Genomic DNA, 19,180 nt, shown 5'->3' on the forward strand with positions numbered 1-19,180 from the left:
CATATCTGTTTTAATGAGTGAGCGAAGCAGTCGTGCTGGTTCAAAACTTGCCAGGTCAGCAGTTGTGGAAGTGTTTGTGTATGTGATCTATTTAATAATCACTCACTCACACTCACACACACACACACACACATTTCCCAACCATCTCATTTCCTCTCTTCTTCCTGATCTGTTGCTCCCTCGTGCAGGCACGATTGCACACTTTTTTTCCCCGAAGCGTGCTGTCCCAGAAATGGTGGGGGATGTGGATGTTGCGTGGCAAGAGGATTGGCCGAGAGCGTGTGGACTGCCATGGCGGGTTTTAGTGCCCCTGTGTCAAAGAAACACAGCGTGGCAGTTATAAGAGAAGAGTGTCTCTGTGTGGTCAGAGCGGGATTACCTTGTCAGCACTTCAAGCTGGGCGCCGGTGCACGCATCTCTAAGCCTCACGAATTTGTGTGCGCGGGTTTGTGTGCACACCTGCAATTTTTCAATTGTTGTTCATTTTCCTCTGCTGAGAGCTGCTTTTCCTGCCCAGGCATGTCCTAACTTGTGGTGGGAGGGTGAAAGAGATGGTGCTATAGTTGTCAACTAAAAGAGCATGTGCATCTGTGTGGAGAATGGAAGCCAACAAAGAGACTCACGTTCACTTGCCTCTTTCAAGTCTGTGCATGTGGTACCTAAACGGTTTTGCTCTTAAAGTTAATTTTACCCCCAAATGCAAAAACAAAGTTGTCACTCATTGAATCAATTTTCACATTGACTCTGACCTATTTAGTTCAGTTGTAGGTCTTTACTGTTGCTGGTTCAAAACAGCCTAGTATGATAATGTGAACCACTCATTAATTTTGTTGGTATTCTAAATACAAGAAAAGTTGTGAATGTCACAAGGTCTTTTAAATCATATGCATTTGCCACTTAGAAACTAATATGTTCCTAAGAGTGTTTCTTGCATAAGGTCCAATAAGACAAATCAGAGCAAAGTAAGAACTGGAAAACTGAATTTCTGCACATAATTAACTCAAATAACTATTGTAATTGCACATTATCACATCTTAGTGGCTTTTGCAGGTTTTAATAAGAGTTTTAAAATAGAGTATTAACAAAGAAGCGACATACTGTTAATCACTGCTGAGCTGTGAGCCCCCAGCAAGGGGACCTGCACTGCCAAAAGCTACTGATTCGGTCAGTGACAATGACAGTTCAGTTTAAAGATTCAGAGTCAAATCTATTCAGGAAAAAAAAGCGTTGTTGCTTGTTACTATGAAGTAACGATTGTGGTTAGAAACGTGCATGAGCAACAGGCTGAGATTTCTAATTTGAGGTCAATTCAACAATGACTATCAAGCGGTATTAATGCAACAGTTGTATCATTCACAGGATCACATTTTTCAGATGTGCCAGCTTCATTAGCACATGATGTGTTTCATTATTATTTATCTCAGGCCATTGGAGGCTTCATTAGCTTCAGGCTGATGCAGCACGCAGCCTCTAAATTTAGCAGCTTTTTATTTATTCACAATAGCCACGTGTTGGGTGGTATACCTAGTTGCCGTGTTCTCTCGCAGCAGCTTGGAGACTTGTTGAGAGAGAGAGGGTGGGCTGGTATGAGGGAGAAATGGGCCTCATTCCACCTGCGTGCCCTACACCAGACGTCTGCCTCTCTTCAACTCTTTGAAGCCTCTTTAATTCCCACGTTCAGGATTAAAGCCATGAAAAAAAGGATGAAAAGTGATAGAGCGACAGAAGGAGTCATCCTAAGAGAGAACGGGCTCCTTTGAAATATGTTAAGAATTTCATTTGCACTGACCCACAATGCAGCATCTGAAGGAAATTTGCGTGACACTCGTTTTTTTCTTCTTTTTTTTTTCTGGTCGGGGGCTGGCTATAAGATTTGCATGAATAGAAAAGGGACTCTTTGAAGTCATGGATGTAAGTGGAACTGGAGTTTTCTGCAACCTAAATGAGCACCCCTAGACTATTGTCCTTGCATTGTACATCATAGTTTGAGAAGGTTGCATTGTCACAGCTTGTTTGATTGGAAGTCAAAGAATTCAAGTCATTTTCTGTCGCAGGAACCAGTGACATAATCCACCTCTTGTGGAGTCTCTCTATGCAGTCTGCATTATGGCAAAGTGAACTGATAACACTATGGATACTATAGTTTTTTGTGAATGGCACATTGTGGAAGTTCACTCAGAGAGGCAGTCATGCTTCAATTACTGTCAATATTTTTAATTGCACTCAATATTTAGACAGCCTGGCCTTCCTTGTTGTATAAAAAAACAGAAAAATAACTCTGCAGCATTAAGCAAACAGCTTTCAACAGCAAACATTTTCATAGCACAAAGCTACTGTACTGCTGGTCTAATTTATACAGCACGCACTGAAGCTGCTGATGAAGTTCCCACACACTGAATGTTCCTGTCAGGTGTTTCCACAAATAGCAAAAAAAAAAAAAAAAGCACATTAAAGGTGATGCCACATGTCAAAGTACCTGAACCTGTCTAGTCAAAACTGATACCATCCATAGACTGATTTAAAAAACAGCTTTTTGTGAGAACAGACTTCCATAAACAAAGTGAAGTGTAATAACGATAAAATCTGCATTTATATAGTCACATCTCAGAGGCAGGAAACGGCACTTTACAAATGAGCGAAAATGAGAACAGCTATAGTTGGACATTTTGATAAACAAGCACCATGCCAGTTCACAAGCAGAGCGTCCAAGCGTTCAGTTTATTGTGGCTTAAATTGATTTTTGTATGTGAATTTTTTTGGTTCAGCACAGGACCATCTACAATCTAGCTCAAAACATCTTTCAAGGTGTTGCCAAAAGGCAGTCCTGCCCTAAATACACCCAGAGAAAGCATTTGTTGTAGCTTCCTTTTTACAGAGAAAATGTCTGTGATCATTTTAAGGCAATTTCTCTCTCTGTCTCTCGCTCTCTCTCTCAATTCTGAAATGTTCACATTTCACAATTTGTTTTTACGTTCAAGAAGTTCGATTGCGTTTTGCTTATACTGTCATTTTTTTGAGGCTCTGAAAACATTTGGCCTCTTGTGTATTTTTGTTTTGTATGTGACACTTCCTTGAAAAGTCACACATAAAAGTGAGTTATTGTGGAGCCCCGTAATGCTGACATATGCTTGTATTGTCATTCAGCTTTGCCAGTGGGAATGTCTTTGAAGTGTCTGTAGTTGAAGTTTAGCACTGGAATTATTGTTCACATGGTGCTTCTCTTATTGTGTCCACCACTACACTGTGCACTCCCTTTTTATTAATTTTTTGTCTACTCCCTTTATTGAAGTCTTGGCGCAACGGCAACTGTCCCTTCCTTTTAATTAAAGCTGTGAGAACCGACAGCACACATTTCTGTCCTGAATAAGCACAGACGGGGATTTTATTGCCCCATTTCAATTTTAATGGAAATATTTAAGGCTGTGAATTGAAAAGGGCACGATACATTTACGCAGTGAAATTGGTTTGGGGGGGGGGGGACTTTCTCAGTAAGTGGAAAGAAAAATAAAATCATCAAATTGAGCACTTAAATGCAAATAGGAGCTGCCAGTAAAATAACGCCCCCTCCCCCCTCAGGGCAATATGTCTAATGAATGGTCTCCCCACTTTGTCCGGTGAGAGAAGGCAGGTTAACATATTAAAACACAGCTTTGGCAAGTGACTCAACGAAAGTTTTATCAGGGGCTTTCACTTTGACGAAACGCGCCCATGGACTTGACTGACAAGGTGGAATGAGGAGGAGGATACTATTGAGAGAGAGCGCATGCAAACAGACGCACATTTCCTGTGTGGGCAATAGCTGCTTCAAAGCCACCTGCAGTTCCATATTTACCACAGCCCGGGCAAACAGCAGTGAGCAGGGACTCCACAGGCACATGCTGTTCACCGGTTCATGATGCTGTCTGCGTCTTACAGGGATACTCTGTGATCATGTTTCCTGAGACAAAACGGGTGTACTTTCGGAGTGCATCGTGTTTGGAGGTGTTTTCAGAAAAAACAAGTGCAAGTGAAGTTGGAAGGCATCCAAGCTTTTTAAATAGGCTTTTATAGTGTTATGATTCGAGATTTAGCTCTTCGCCTAATCTTTATTCACTCTCGCACAAACCAGTTTTATTTTTTTCACCACTAATCATTTTCTGATATTAAGTCAATTAAATCCAAAATAGCACGCCCTTTATAGAACTGGAGCAGGGAGTTGAGTCATACACAAACAGCTGCACTACGCTGTTAGCTTTGCACAGTTTTTTTCACTCACACACACACTAACACACACACACACACACCCCGATCAGTCATAACTTTATCAGCACCTGACTAGTTTTCAGTAGATCTACAAAACAGGTCTGACACTTCAGGGTATAGACTCCACTAGACTTCTGAAGTAGTGCTATTGCGTCTGGTATCAAGCCATCGATAGCAGATCCTTGAAGTCCTGTAAATTGTGAGGTGGGGACCACAAGGATCGACTTTATTTTCCCAGCGCATCCCGCTGGTGCTTAATTAGATTATAAGGATGATGAGCAATTGTACAGGTGTACCTAGTAAAATGGCCTCAGTGTGCGTGTGTGTGTGTGTGTGTGTGTGTGTGTGTGTATAAACAAAAAAACTTTATGTGCAGGACCAGATGCAATAAGAGCTAATTGAGAAAAAACATTTTTGTTTTAAATTCAGTCAAGCACAACCTTTACAAGAAAAGTTTTCAGAACTGTGTTTTAGATAATATTATTGTCATTTCTATATGGTCTCTGTGTGTGTGTGTGTGTGTGTGTGTGTGTGTGTGTGTGTGTGTATATATATACATATATATATATATATATATATATATATATATATATATACACACATATATATAAATATCAAACTGTATAAAGATGGTGAACTTATCAGAGACTGGCAGCAGGGGAAACAAATAGCCCGGCTCTGTTCAAACAACACATCTAAAGCTCACTAATTAATGCCTTATATTTCCTTAGTTTAATAAGGAAAACACAATAAGTGCAGTTAAAAAGAAAAAAGTGAAGAGTCTCCTAGATCCAGCTTCATATGTAGCAAAGTGTGTGTGATTTATCATTTAACACCTGAATCCAGACATTGTACACGTGACCATTACAGTGGAGTGTATTTATGCCTTAGGGTGTATGTTAACCACACACCTGCTCTTTGCTTATACCTTATTGATAGTTAATGTACATATGTACATTAAACTTCATAAATAATAAAACACCTCTTCCTCTCTGTTTTCTCCAGAGATGGCAAGCTGGGTCTCCCTCCTCCTCCTCTTCTGGCAGTTGATCTCACGAGCCCAGGTGGTGAGCAGCAGCACCCCAAATTTCACTTCAGACACCCCCATCAATAATGTGGTCCAGGACCCCCAGACTGGTCGCATCTACCTGGGAGCAGTCAACACCATCTTTCAGCTGGGACCATCACTCCAACTAGAGGCTCGTGCTGAGACGGGTCCCAAAGAGGACGCCCGGACCTGTACCCCTCCTGCTTCAGCCTGCCAGGACACAAAGCTCATGCCCAACCTCAACAAGCTTCTGCTGGTCCACCCATCCAACGGTTCACTGATTGTATGCGGCAGCCGCTACCGAGGGATCTGCTCCCTCCTCAACCTGACCAACGTGGAACAGCAGCTGTATTACAGTGACAGCAAAGGAGAGAGGACTTATGTGGCCAGCATAGAGGACAACGTGAATGTGGTGGGCGTCATGTCCACCTACTTGAAAGATGGACACCCCTTTAGTGTTTTTGTTGTTGGGAAGGGCTATGGAACCCTTGATAGTACAAAACTCATCAGCACTCGGATCCTTCAGGACTTCCGGGACTGGGTTGTATTTGAGAGCATCATTGAGGCATCAACAGTACAGACAACGCCATTTGCTCCGAGGTACCTCCACGACTTCCGCCATGCCTTTAAAGAGGATGGATTTGTGTATTTCCTCTTCTCGCGGACTCTGGATGGTACGGATAACAAAAACCTGACATTTGTGTCTCGTCTTTGCGAAGATGACCACCATTACTATTCCCATACAGAGCTCCAGTTAAACTGTGGACTACACAATAGATACAACAAAGTCCAAGCTGCATTTGTGGCTTCTCCGGGAAAAGAGCTTATAAGGGTCATAGCTGAATCAAGTGTGTATGGGAAAGTCGACCCTTGGAGCAAAGTTCTGTTCATGGTGGCGAGTCCTGATGACAATGAAAATGACTCTGCTCTATGTATGTACCCACTCAGCTCCATCAATGAGCGGCTGGTGGATATCATCAGCGCCTGCTACAGCGACTCGGGGAAAATTTCTGATATACCTGCTGTACACATTCCCTACTCAACTAAAACAGAGGACTTCTGCACATCAAAAATTTCAGTAAGTGCCTCTTTTATGTCGACTGATTAAAGTTTTAAGAAAGTCTGTTTGAAATAAATGGCAGACTGGGACCTGTTTAGAATAATTCCTTTTGCTGGAATCAATAATGCACATATGTGTCACTGTTTACTTTAATGTCCCAGTGTCCCAGTCGTTGTTCTGAAGATCCTGTGTGTTGTATCTAAATCTCTTTATTCTACTCACACATTTTCTTTTCTTCCACATCTCTTTTCCCAATTCCCTCAACTCATACAAAACAATGTGACATAGATGTGGGAGGCAAAAAGGAGACTGTAAGCTAAATCAGGCCCTCTAGCAGAAATATTTGGCTCTGTGATGAACGCTCTCTCTACTGACTTTAAACTTTTACATAAGTTTTTGCATAAATCTCCTATAGATTAATATAAAGGAGATTTATGAATTAATGATCAAGTAAGGACAAACCAGTTACTGTGCCCAGTTACAGGTCCGATATCTGAAGAGCACATGGAAAATTTAGTACCCCCTTTTTGAAACGGCAAAAAGAATAAAACTAAGAATTTGTTTTCATCAAGATAATATGTTATGCACAATTAGCTTGTACAAATGTTTAGCTAGTATAAAAAAAGGTGGTTGCGAATGTTTGCACTTTAAAATTGCATTTTAAGTGCAAACATTTGCATTCAATGTTTTTTAACCCTGTGCAAAAGGTTGCATTCCTCTTAAGAAATTATTTTAAATACCCCTGAAGGGACAAGCGGAAAGCCGTTGATCTTTTTGAATTTGTAAGAGCTAATTGGGTATTAAATATTATTGTGACAAAAAATTACTTGTTTTACTCTTTTTGCCATTTCAAAGTAAGGGAGTACCAACTTTTGCATGTAAATGTACACTTTAGATACAACCAATGGTGCACAAATTGACACATGGTTTATCTTAATTGCACCTGTTGCCTATCGACACATAAAATTGATGTTTTGTCATGTTTTACTCCATTACAGAAAGACATGTTGGAAAACTTCAAGTGTGGTGCAGACTTTTTGCCTTCCCCTCTGGCCAGCAAGCCAAGATTCGCTTTACAGGGAGATGCAGTGTTGACCATGTCTAGCCTTCTATCTGCCGTGGCTGTTGCTGTGGAGAATGATCACACCGTGGCTTTTTTGGGCAGCAACCAGGGGGAGGTCTTCAAGGTGCAGTTTTTCTCTTTTTTTTTCCTTTTTTTGTACTTTTTCCCTTCGCTTTTACCTGAGGGAAAGAGGACTCAGGAGTTAATGACCTTATGTCTGATGGTTTTGCCTTTTTCCTTTTTTGTCTACCCAGGTACACTTGACCGCACAGCCATATGTCTACAACAAGATAACAGGTGACACTGTGGGAGAGAAGGTCAACAAGAACCTTTTCTTTGACTTCAGTCACAGCCACCTCTACGTTACCACAGAGAAAAAGGTGTGTGTGTCAGAGTCCTTTCAGTTTTATACAGCTGTAACCAAATAGTTTGGACACCACTTGACAAATAACATACTAAAATTATGTTTTTATTTGGAAGTTGCCAACACAACCTGTCTAGGATATGGGACAGAAAAGGAATAAATGTAAAGTTATTGTTTGAAAATAAATAATGAAAACACTGTTGAAAATATTATCACATTCATGTGGATATACACCAACAGTAACTCTGGTGGTCTTCATAATGTCATGGAGGACTAGAGTAAGTATGGCCACCAGTCTGCAGCTATAAAGTCCTATACACAGCATGTATTTTAAAGAATACTGATTTATGGTAATTGTGGCTAAACACGTACAGTACAAATGTCAGCTATTTATGGCATTGGGTGTAATCAGTAGATGAAAACCTTGGAGGAGACTGAAGAAAATAAATGCAGATATGAAAAAGTATTCAGTATTTCATTACAAGGTCTGTATACAGGTTTGTATGGAAAACTTGACTAAAGAAGTACATTAAAAAAGCAAACATCAAAAGGAGAACATTCAGAACAGTCTGTAAGAGGTTTTTTTTTTTTTTTGAGATCTTTTGACTTTGTAGGAAGCATACAAGCATTAAAAGCACATGCTATGAAAAGTAAATGTACTTCGCACTACTGGATACAAAAACATTTAGCATGTAGAGAGAGGAAATTCTTGTTGTAATTAAACATAGGGTGCAAACAAGAGAGACCATGTGCTATAACATGTTTTACTCCCACTCTGCCCACCTGCAACAAGCCAAGGAGCATCTCTTTCTGTATTTACAGTGCTTCACATTTGTTTTGCCGTGTCCCCCCTAAGGTGCACTGTTTGATCATATTTCATGTTGTAACACACCAGATCACTAAGGTGCCGGTGCAGACGTGCCTCCAAAAGAAAGACTGCCAATCATGCGTGGAACTGAAGGACCCTTACTGTGGCTGGTGTGTCCTGGAGGGCAGGTTAGGGTGACACACACGTATACTAATGCATGCATCTATAAAATGCAAGCACACAGCACCAGACTAACACAAACACCCACACGTGCAATTCCATCTGTAAAACACAGCGGGATATTTGTTCAGTGTTTTATTGCCGACACTTTTAGTACTCGTCTGTGTTTATATTCCATCTCCTGTTGTCCGTGCAGCCGTAAGGAATTAAAGCTGTTTGTCAGCCTCATGCAGGGAAGGCAGAATGTGCAATTTACTCTCATCAGCCTATATTTGTCAGGGTCTGGAGGGTACCAGTATGTATCATGTATTTTACACGGATGTGATCAGGAAAAAAGCAGAATGTCCCTCTGGAAGTCGTTGACATTCATATTCAGAAACACTAGAGACACTTGACTTGGATTTGGAGCTGCAATGCTTAGTCAGTGCATGGCATTTTGATGTCAACACCTTAGGCTCTAGGACGCTTTGATGGATATTTCTCCGTGTTTCCTGTTGTATCACAGACAAAATGAATAGTCAAATCAAGAAAATGGTTGTCACATGGATTTTTGTTTAGTGATAAAGTTAATTGTTGGTAGTAGCTGAACTTAGTTTTTTAGTATTTGTCTTTGCTTCCACTTCTAAACAATCTTGATGTTTTCCACTGAAATCTGATGATGCATCATAATGTGTCTTTGTATACATCCAAACTAGCGTGTGTTTTGGTCTAATTTATGGGCTGCAATTAATTGAAAACAGACTAAAAATCTGAACATATCTTATTAGCTCCTTCTTTTTATGTTTATTTTCTTCTCCTGTATAGAAGTAGTTAGTATATAAAAATGATCATTATATGAAATTAAACTGCTAATAATGGTTGATACGTTGATACCAACTACAACAACTTAATTTTTCCTTATTGTACCAATTGTACTGTTTCTTCAATAGTTTATCATTCAACCTATAAGATATAAGTAAGTAGTGAAATAAATTCCATTAATGTTTTCTAAAGCACAAGGTGATGTCTTTAAAGTGGTAATTTTCCTCAACCCACAGTGACAACCTGAAAGTATTCAGTTTAATGTCTCATAAGACAATGAAAATGAGCACATCCTCGTGGTTTTAAAATTGGAACACTGCAATATGGGGCATTTTGCTTAAAAAAGACTTTAAGCTCTAAGCCATTGCTACAATTATTCCGCTAAATGAGTTGGCAGTTGGGTAATTTTGTTTTTCATATGTACACAAACTTTATATTGAAGTGCACAGGGGCTGCATTAAGCGAAGTGGGCATGTGGTTGTTGTTCACAAAAGTACCTTAAAAATCTGTTAGATTCCACAGGCTTTGTTTTTTGTGAAAGCGTTTAGGGGATGTGTGGAGCAGAGACTGATGGGGGTTGTTCATTCTGCTTCTGAAGGTGTACCAGGAGGTCTGAGTGCCGAAGGGCAGAGGAGAAGAATGGCTGGCTGTGGAGCCCCAGGCAGCAGTGTGTCAAGATCGTCTCCTTCTTCCCCCCGAACCTTTCCTGTAAAAAGACGGTGAAGGTAAGGCACTGCATCCCTGCTCATTTTTCTCACTCTCTTTCCCTCTCTGCTCCCTGCATCTCTCTCTGTCTACTCTCGCTCCAGAGTACACGACCCCACATACATGCACGTTACACAACCATAAACAGCCTGAGTAATAAATGGATTCTATTGTGAATCAGAGACCCTGTATTCTGGGTCTTCCTGCTCTGTATTGATCCATCCCGAAAACCAAACCGACTTGATCTCAGCAATTGTGCTCATGGCCTAAAGATGGAGAGCGCTTTTCCCTTCATGTCGTCCCTTTCTGACTCACTTTAATATTTCCAGCAGCAGCACCTCTGTCCCTCTATCAATAGGAAACCTTTTCATTTGTAAACCCACATTAGACAGTAATTTAATGTTAATTGTTTTTATTCACCCAAACAACTCTTAATCTTCAGTTTTTTTTTTGTACAGGTGAAGATCAGCATCCCCTCCCTTCCTACCATTGGACCCTCTGACACTCTGCATTGCACTATTAGGTCTTTCCAGAGCGAAGGCACCATGTCTGACTCCGGTCAGGTCTCCTGTGATCTGCCCCAACCGTTACTTATACCACAAACACCTGAGGACCAAGGTGTGGCCATGTCTATTGTTGTCCTCTAAACTATGTCACAGAATCCCAGTGTCCAGTAAAGTCGGTGTTGTAATATAAACCATTTTGTGGTCACATCTTATTTCATGAAGAGTTTTAGAAACGTAGCTATATATGCTTATGATATGTTAATTATACTGATCAAACTGCCACATACTAAAACTTTGGCATTTATCTAACATAGGAGTCAGTTGTTTTATAAATCGGTTATAGTCCACCTTCTTATAAATAAATGTAATGTAATGTATAATATGAAGCTCTATGGCTGTGTAGCCATAGATGTTTCCCACATCCCAAATTATTTTACTGAGTCTGGTTGTCAAATAATAACTAAAGGGGTAAGAAGAACTGTCGTTAACACAGGAAGTTACCTCCTTGGTTTAAAGATTTATTACGAGTACTGGTTGGTCTGGACTTAATGGAATTTAAAGGTAGTGATTCTAACTTTTTAAATAATTACATTAAAACATAACTAGTTAGTATACATGTATAAATGTAACTTTATGGTTCCTGTTGTCCTCAAAGGCACCGGTAACAGCATCCTGCCATGAAGAAGATTCACTGAACTGAACAAGTGTCTCTGAGTAAAACCAAAATAAAAAAGGCCTTCAGACTGCTAGTGTAGCTTAAAACTTCCATTGTTGTGCCTGCAGACTTTGTAGCCGTGGCTATCGGGGTTTTCGTCAATGACACTGTGGAACTGGCTACGCGGGACTTCAAGTTCTACAACTGCGCCGCCACAGTGAAGAAAGCTGAAAACACACCGTGAGTCAGACTCTTATTCTATCAGTTCTGCTCTGTCACTCACTGAAAATATACAGAGACACTGAACACAGCATCATCTGACAACCTTGATGTAAATGTATCACCGTGCATGAACAGATGAGAGATCAAGGCTCTGTTTGTAAATTGTGATGCATGCTAGTTTTGAATGCACCTCTTGCATTTTCTCTCCCCCTTTTATTACCAAGCTCAGGAAATTGCCTCAGTTTCCTTTTCATTAATCAAAAAATGAAAGTCGATCTCACCATTTTTTTCTCGCCCCTTCCTATTTTTTTTTCTTCATTGCTTTCACGCTGAGGAATGCGTGATGAACGAGCTTTGCTTATGCGAAGTTGTAGAGATCCATTTTGTTGTCAGCAGCATGGATTTTTGTGCCGGACGCTGTTTGATGAGTTTGCATGTTTTAAGGTTTTTGTTTGTGTGTGCTTTTATGTGTGTGATCCTGCCTGATTATATATCTGAATGCATTTTCTTCTTGCTGTGTTTATGCGTTTTCAGATGCATGGCATGTGTGGCCAGTCAGTGGGGATGTCAGTGGAACACGCTTGACCACACCTGCAGCGACATGGACGACACCGTTGAGGGCGCCAACATCATCAAGCATCGTCAGGTCAGTCACCACAAGGGTAAAGACATCAGTACAAGTTCAAACACTCCTGTCTCTCATAGTACGTGTATGATAAGAGTTGGTAAACGAGTATCCAAACTTTAGTAAGACACATGTAATCATCACATGCAATGCAACGCTTGAGGGATCCAAATTCCTCCTTAAAATTAATAAAAATCTCAAATCCTCATATCAGCTGCCACCATCTTGCATGACAAATGTTGTAGGGTGGAGGATATCAATTTACAAGTCAGCAGATGTTTCGGCGATACACTTATCTGTCGCCACAGATGAGGGTGTCCGTTAAGCGGCTGGCACATTTAAAATGTAAATGCTAGAAAGCGGGAGCGTCTGATTTGTTTTTGATGCCTTCTCAGGGATCAAAGTGTCCTCAGTTCGAGAATCCAGATCCTGTGCTGATTCCAGTGGGCTACAAGACACGAATCAGCTTTGAGGGGATCAATTTGGAACAATACGAGGTAAAGTGGCACAAACACAGTTTTGAAAGCATTTCTGGGAAAAGTTCTCAGCTTTTTATAAGCATTTCTTGGGTTTGGTATTTTGACAAGATTGGTCAAAAATTGGTCAAAAGTAAAGGATTCACTGTCAAAAAAATAATTGCTCACAAACACAAAACCCTGACAAAAAAGGTTTCAGGCTACCAGTAAATACATTTCTTGGACAACACATGACCAGAAAAGGGTTAATTCTCACAGTCAATTGTAGAAACAACTCATGGATCATGTAATTGTCTATCAAACTAACCAATTAGGTGAAAGGAGACGTAGTAAGCAGCAACAAAAAGGTGTTTTTATGAAGAATCTGCTACATGAGAGTGGTCACATGATCTAAAGGACTGAATACACAGAAAGTATACATATTCCCATGTGTCCCAACATATTTAGATCTATACACTCACGTATGTTCACAGAAATCACTGTAGGCAACAGTAAGATCGGTTGGCTTCCATTAATCATTGAATGGATAAACAGTAAGTAACAGTCAGTAGTTTATGTTCCACTCTTAACGGATCCCATCAGCTCTGAGTGTGGTGCTAAGACACTTGTCCGTGCATTTGAGCCTGTCTGAGCAATATAGTGCAGCCCACGTGGGCAAGAGAGAAGGTAAATGATGCCAACAGACAGCACGCCTATTGAAGTAGACGTTGTTAGTACTGTGACCTGTAAATGTTTTTTCACATGCCACGCAGTTGTGAAAAGGAAAAAATCTCCCCGTCCAAGCTTCCCTGAATGGGAATAAAAGGGCTTGAAGAGTCTGCATGTACAACATAGTGTTTAACATTTCTCATTTTGTAGAATGAAAAAAGCAATATTTTACAAACCGGATCACACTGTGTTTGTTTTTCTTATTTGTCTGGTTCTACAGGGTCATGCTTTCACAATCGGGACCGATCTGATGAGAAATGTCGAGGAAGAGGTCATTTCTGAATTCTCGCCATTCTACACCTTCAGCGGCTTTAATGTGAGCGTGGCTGGTTGGTAGTTGCTCGACACTTGTCTTGACTGTGCTCCTAATGCTTGACTGTGGCTCAGTGTTCACAGACCCTTTTCTAAGCTTGTTCAAAGAGCTTCTGGCAAATTTGCCCTCCACTCAACACAGATTATTGAGCTGTGGACCTAATTTCAGTGAAATGTACTGTGGAGTATCACTTGATTTCAGTTTTTCTGTACTGAAAAAGTCCACATGCAGCTGACTTCATGTTCCAGACTTATAAATCAAATAACCCTTTAACTGGTTGTCACAGTCACTTTGATGTTCTCTAGCTCCCTCTAATGGACACAGTCTCCTGACTGGAGTTATTTTAGCTCCATCTCCATCCATAATGTGAATTCTGTTATTGGGAAGCTCAAACAGTGCCTAGCCCCCAGCTATGTTCTTTTCCAACATTGATTTCTTCAGCTGAAATTCAGCCAGGCTGCATATCATTTTTTCTTCTTCTTTTTTTTTTTACCTTGGTATGGAAGAGCGGCAGCCCACACTGTTTGCCAAGAAGCGCTTAAGTGCCATTAATCACTGGATTCTGTATTAATAATTCATTTTTTCCATTTTCTTAGTTTTCATACGATAAGTCACCGGAGACCACTGTTGTTTTTTACGTGAAGGACAAGGAGTCAGACAAGAAGATGGACAGCACGCTGAATGGTACATTTTAATGTGGAGATCTTATTTACAATAACCTGTGTGTACTCTGCTAGTCCCAATGTGGGACATTCAATATATCTGAGGAAGCTACTTTTAATTTCCTATTGAATATTAATTTGAATAATATTTGTTTATTACCTCATTAGGTGCATTTTGGATTCAAAGGCATTCATAAAAACTGATTGTGCAACCTGTTTTACCTTTTCTTTGCCTTTCTTCTCATTAATTTAAAAACATAATAAACAGATGCTGTAGTATGTGTATTGTGAATAACTGATTGTTTTATCAGTTATTTCCAGTACACATATTACAGCATAGATTTGGTTTCAGCGTGTGGTTGGGGGTTACCAATTTTAAACATTACATATCGAGTGTAATCATACTTTTAATAATGGTATTGTAAAAAATGTTCAGTGTTCAGTTCAATGTGCAGTGATTAGTAAAAATTATGTTTTCTTGATAAAGACCTGCCCTATCGCTATTTAAATATAAGGAATTTCATGCAAAATGTGAATTTATTTTATTTATTTTTCTCTTTTTATTTATTTTCACTTCTTTCCTAACAGTGACACTGTACAACTGCTCCGTGGGGAGAGAGGATTGTAGTCTCTGCAAAAATGCAGATCGAAAGTACAGGTGTGTGTGGTGCGCCAAGCAGAAAGCCTGTGTGTATGAGAAGTTGTGCACGACACAACAAGGCTCATACAATCCCTTTGACATCGAGTGCCCCGACCCTCAGATTACTGATGTGAGTATTTACAGTGTCATCATGTCTTTAAATTGACCTTTGCTCTGTGAACAGTGTTTTGAAGACCTTTGAATAGCTTTGAAAAGGCATTGACTTCACTGATTGGATTATTCATCTGAACACTTTAATGCCAGTGTTTTTTTTTCCCACCTCTTTGTGTTGATGGATGCGTTGAAAGTCTGTTTCTCCTTGAGGGTGTGTTGACCTGATCTGTGGCTCAACAGATTCTAGATTGAATCAATTCTTTCTTTGCTCCCTTAACTGTTGTTAGGTGATTGTCATGGACAAAAACCCGCCAGCAACAGTGACCATGCATACTCCAGCCTGACCTTTGACACCACGCACTAGCATTTCTGTCTCATTCCTTTTAGACAAGAAAGTAGCTGCAGCACTTATTTAGCTCTTTAATCTGTAGAGTTAAACTTAGTGCAGTTTAACTCTACTTACAGTTTACATTAATATGAATCCAATGTATTAGACCTACTATATATACTGTGTGCATTTTTTTGCGTATTTAATGTATATTTGATTGGGTCAGGTTAATGTAGTTTTTCATTTTTATTTATCTAAAATACTTTAAATAACATCAACATTTACTGTTCAAATATGCTGTCACTACCTTTTTTGAGAATAAGATAGTAATGTTTTCTTTGCTTTTGAATTGTCTCAATATAGCCAAATTTTTATCATATTTAGAACAGATTGGAATCAAACTTTAATTCAAATACAAGCTTATATGTTGTGGATATATTGATATCATTCTCCAGCACTGATTGTATTTGGCTCAGAAATCCAGTTTCAGTGATGCTCGCATCTACACACAAACATCCAGACATGAGTCATACAGTACGGATGTTATTCTCAACCTCTTCCTTGAATAATAAACACTTTAGCTACAACTATTCTGCCGACATTGAACTGATTGTCTGAATCTGTTGTTTGTTCTTATGGCACAACTAATCTGTTGAAATCCATTTTAAATCCCTTCTTTCTATAAACAGCCACTCCAATCCCATATGCTGTGTTTTTCCCATCCAGATCATCCCTCGCTTCGGCCCCCTGCAGGGAGGCATCTCCATCACCATCCGTGGCTCCAACCTCGGGATCCGCAAGGAAGACATTAAAAGCATCACAGTGGTTGAAGAGCCGTGTATCCACCAGGAGGAGAAGTACTCTGTCTCTACAAGGTGATAATTGCACACCTTGATGCATTTATCGAACTATGAGCAGAAACAAATACACACTGTACAGTATTTATATTGGTTAAATTATATTGTAATTATATTGGTTTTATTCAAAGTCTTTTCTTAGAGCGAGTTTTAGATACATTATAAGCTAAGGCGTGCTTTGTTTTCTAATTAGCTCATTATTCCACTGTATTGATCTGAAAGCCTCCAGAAAAAGGTTAATTGAGGACCAGAATCAGTATTTAGATCTTTATTTGAGTAAAAGTACCACTACAGCAATGTATTAACACCTACTTTAAAGTAAAAGTTCTGCAGTAAAGTACACATTCTAAAAACAAACAAACTTGTGACTCGTACAGTATATCATTATCTGTTGCATTCTCAGATCATTTATACTTATGTGGCAAAATGCAAACAGTATTTATCTGGTGTAGCTGGTCAAAAAGTAGCTACAGTAGTTTACCTACAGTTTAGTATACACTGTTTGGGGCAGTGAGGTGATTAATGGGTAGGAGAGATTAAAAAAAAAAGACAAAACACTGCTTGATAAATCAGTATTCATAGTTTCTCTAATATTTACTTTTTTGTCAAATGTTTTACACTTTTACCTCATTGGGCCTCAAAATGTTATTTAAATGAAAGCATTTGAGAAGTTTCAAGGGGAAATCTCTATTTGTCTGCACTCACAGGTAGTGCTTTCTGTGGTTCAACCTTAACCTAATGTTATTATAAGTAGTTTTGATACTTATAATGAATAGTAACCGGGTGTCTACAGAGGTCAGATAAAAGTAGATATTGCACCATTTCTTCTGAATTGATGGTGAAAAATTGCACCTGGAGCAAAACCTGAATTAAGTACTTTAACTTGTATTTATGTACAGTAACTTAATAACTGTACTTAGCTCATATCTATAAGGGCACTCAAAGGATGTGACCCTCACAGTCGGAAATCTCAGAGACAGATTCTTATTAAAGCACTGGAAATAAACCACAGTTATCTGATAGCATCCCACATTTGCCACAGATGTTTTTACTGGTCTGTTCATGCTGCTGACACTCTGTTTCACCTCATCCCAAAGGTGCTTTATGGGCTGAGTATTGCCGCCCCCCCCCCCCCCCCCCCCCCCCCCAAAAAAAGAAAAAAATCCTTTGGAATAAATGTTTACGTCTGGCAAATGTACTTCAGCAACAGCAGTGTTTAAAAATGTTCAGTTCACACAAATGGTCTATAAAAGAGAAAACATACACATTGTTGCCCCACAGCCACTAGCCAGAACTGTTGACACCTGGCAGCATGGATCCACGTTTATGACAAGCTCTCGCCCCACCATCTGCATGATGAGGCATAAACCAGAATTTATGAGAGCAGATGGAATGTTTTTCACCCTTAAATCATCCACTTTTGGAGGCGTGCCTTCATTTTTACTTGCTCTCGCTCTCCTTTTACACACTGTAGCCTGCTTGTTTAAATGTTCACTTTTCTTCCTTTGCACTATCTCATTCCTTCACCTCACTGTTGGAGCTCTTAATAGTCTACTCGAGGCCCACCTGTTAGTCAGAATGAGGCTTGCCATTTAATGCTGACCTCTTCCATCAGCAGCACATTTTCCCTGAGGACTGCAGCAGACTTGAATGTGTGTGGTTTATCACACGATTCCCAGTAAACTCCAGGCTCTGCAATGTGGGAAATTCCCACAGGGTTCAATTTCTGACTCGAGAGCCAAGCAATATGGCATTAGAAATCATACGACATTCATAGCTCCTTAGTCAACGTTAATCAAACAACAGCTAAACGTGTTTATTAGCATGTCTGCCCACTTTAAAAAGTGAACAAAATCATATGTCTGTCACTATCTGTAACATTAGCTGGTTTGCATGAGTCTTGTTTGTTGTCAATGGAGCAGCTCCAAACTGGCAGTCAAAGTAGCACAGATAAGATTTCACTATTTATTAGTCATTCGGGGGGAAAAAAAAAACCTTTATCAGTAGCTGTTTCGATTATCAAGTAATTTTCCAAGTAAAAATGTGAAAGATTTTCTGTATCCAGCTCCTTAAATGTGTAACGCTGCATTACTTCATCTTGTGTAAAGGTTAACTGCATATCTTTGGGTTTTTCCAGTGTTGATTAGGCAAACCGAGTAACTTTAACACATCACCAACATTCTTCATGCTTTTGAGAATCCGTAGATTTACTGCTAAATGTGTGACTTGTTATTTTCTAGCGTGGTGTGTGAGATTGGTCGTATTGACCCCAAAAACCACTGGGGCCAGGTGAAGGTGGAGTTGAGGGGGGGGAAGAAAGGAACATCCTCCATGTACTTCACCTACAGGGTAAATGCTCTTTCTTTCATTTACACGCACGACCTTTGACCCTGAAAATAGACATATCCAAAGGCTTTCAACTGATTTTGTTGTTTTGTGGCGTCTATTTTGTTTTCCATTTTCTAACAGCAGAGACATACCAAGGGCATGCCATTTAAGTGAAATGTTCAAATACAACATCCCAATGTACTGGCATATTAGGAACTGAGATTCTGTCATATTTACAATGATAATGCATTGTATTATAAACCAGAATGTGTATGCATTCCTCTTTAACCAGATGCTGTGCAGCAGTCCCACTTTTCTCTCTAATACTTTAACAGGCTACAGCGTAGCTATTTAACTGGCTTTTCATATCTCTGGCTCCGCTAAAGCTTCCCCACAGGGGAGTGCTCCGCCTAACTGTTTGCTCAGCAAATTGAGGCAGATGTGGTGCTTGTATGAGTGTGTGCGTGTGAATGTT

General features: G+C 39.8%; 1 protein-coding gene across 4 annotated transcripts in view; it reads left to right on the top strand.

Moving 5' to 3' along the window:
- plxnb2b (plexin b2b) overlaps window positions 1-19,180 on the top strand; it is a 119,550-nt gene that overhangs the window by 70,623 nt on the left and 29,747 nt on the right. For all 4 annotated transcript variants that reach the window (XM_067500734.1, XM_067500735.1, XM_067500733.1 and 1 more), the window contains 14 exons: window positions 5,248-6,368; window positions 7,349-7,537; window positions 7,668-7,793; window positions 8,673-8,773; window positions 10,165-10,291; window positions 10,730-10,889; window positions 11,561-11,672; window positions 12,189-12,300; window positions 12,675-12,776; window positions 13,684-13,779; window positions 14,373-14,460; window positions 15,027-15,208; window positions 16,247-16,395; window positions 18,618-18,726. In XM_067500734.1, the coding sequence (XP_067356835.1) occupies window positions 5,250-6,368; window positions 7,349-7,537; window positions 7,668-7,793; window positions 8,673-8,773; window positions 10,165-10,291; window positions 10,730-10,889; window positions 11,561-11,672; window positions 12,189-12,300; window positions 12,675-12,776; window positions 13,684-13,779; window positions 14,373-14,460; window positions 15,027-15,208; window positions 16,247-16,395; window positions 18,618-18,726 (2,772 nt within the window). In that variant the 5' untranslated portion in view covers window positions 5,248-5,249. The remainder of the gene's footprint in view (window positions 1-5,247; window positions 6,369-7,348; window positions 7,538-7,667; window positions 7,794-8,672; window positions 8,774-10,164; window positions 10,292-10,729; window positions 10,890-11,560; window positions 11,673-12,188; window positions 12,301-12,674; window positions 12,777-13,683; window positions 13,780-14,372; window positions 14,461-15,026; window positions 15,209-16,246; window positions 16,396-18,617; window positions 18,727-19,180) is intronic.

This window comes from Channa argus, chromosome 4, assembly GCF_033026475.1.
Source record: "Channa argus isolate prfri chromosome 4, Channa argus male v1.0, whole genome shotgun sequence".
Lineage (NCBI taxonomy): Eukaryota > Metazoa > Chordata > Actinopteri > Anabantiformes > Channidae > Channa > Channa argus.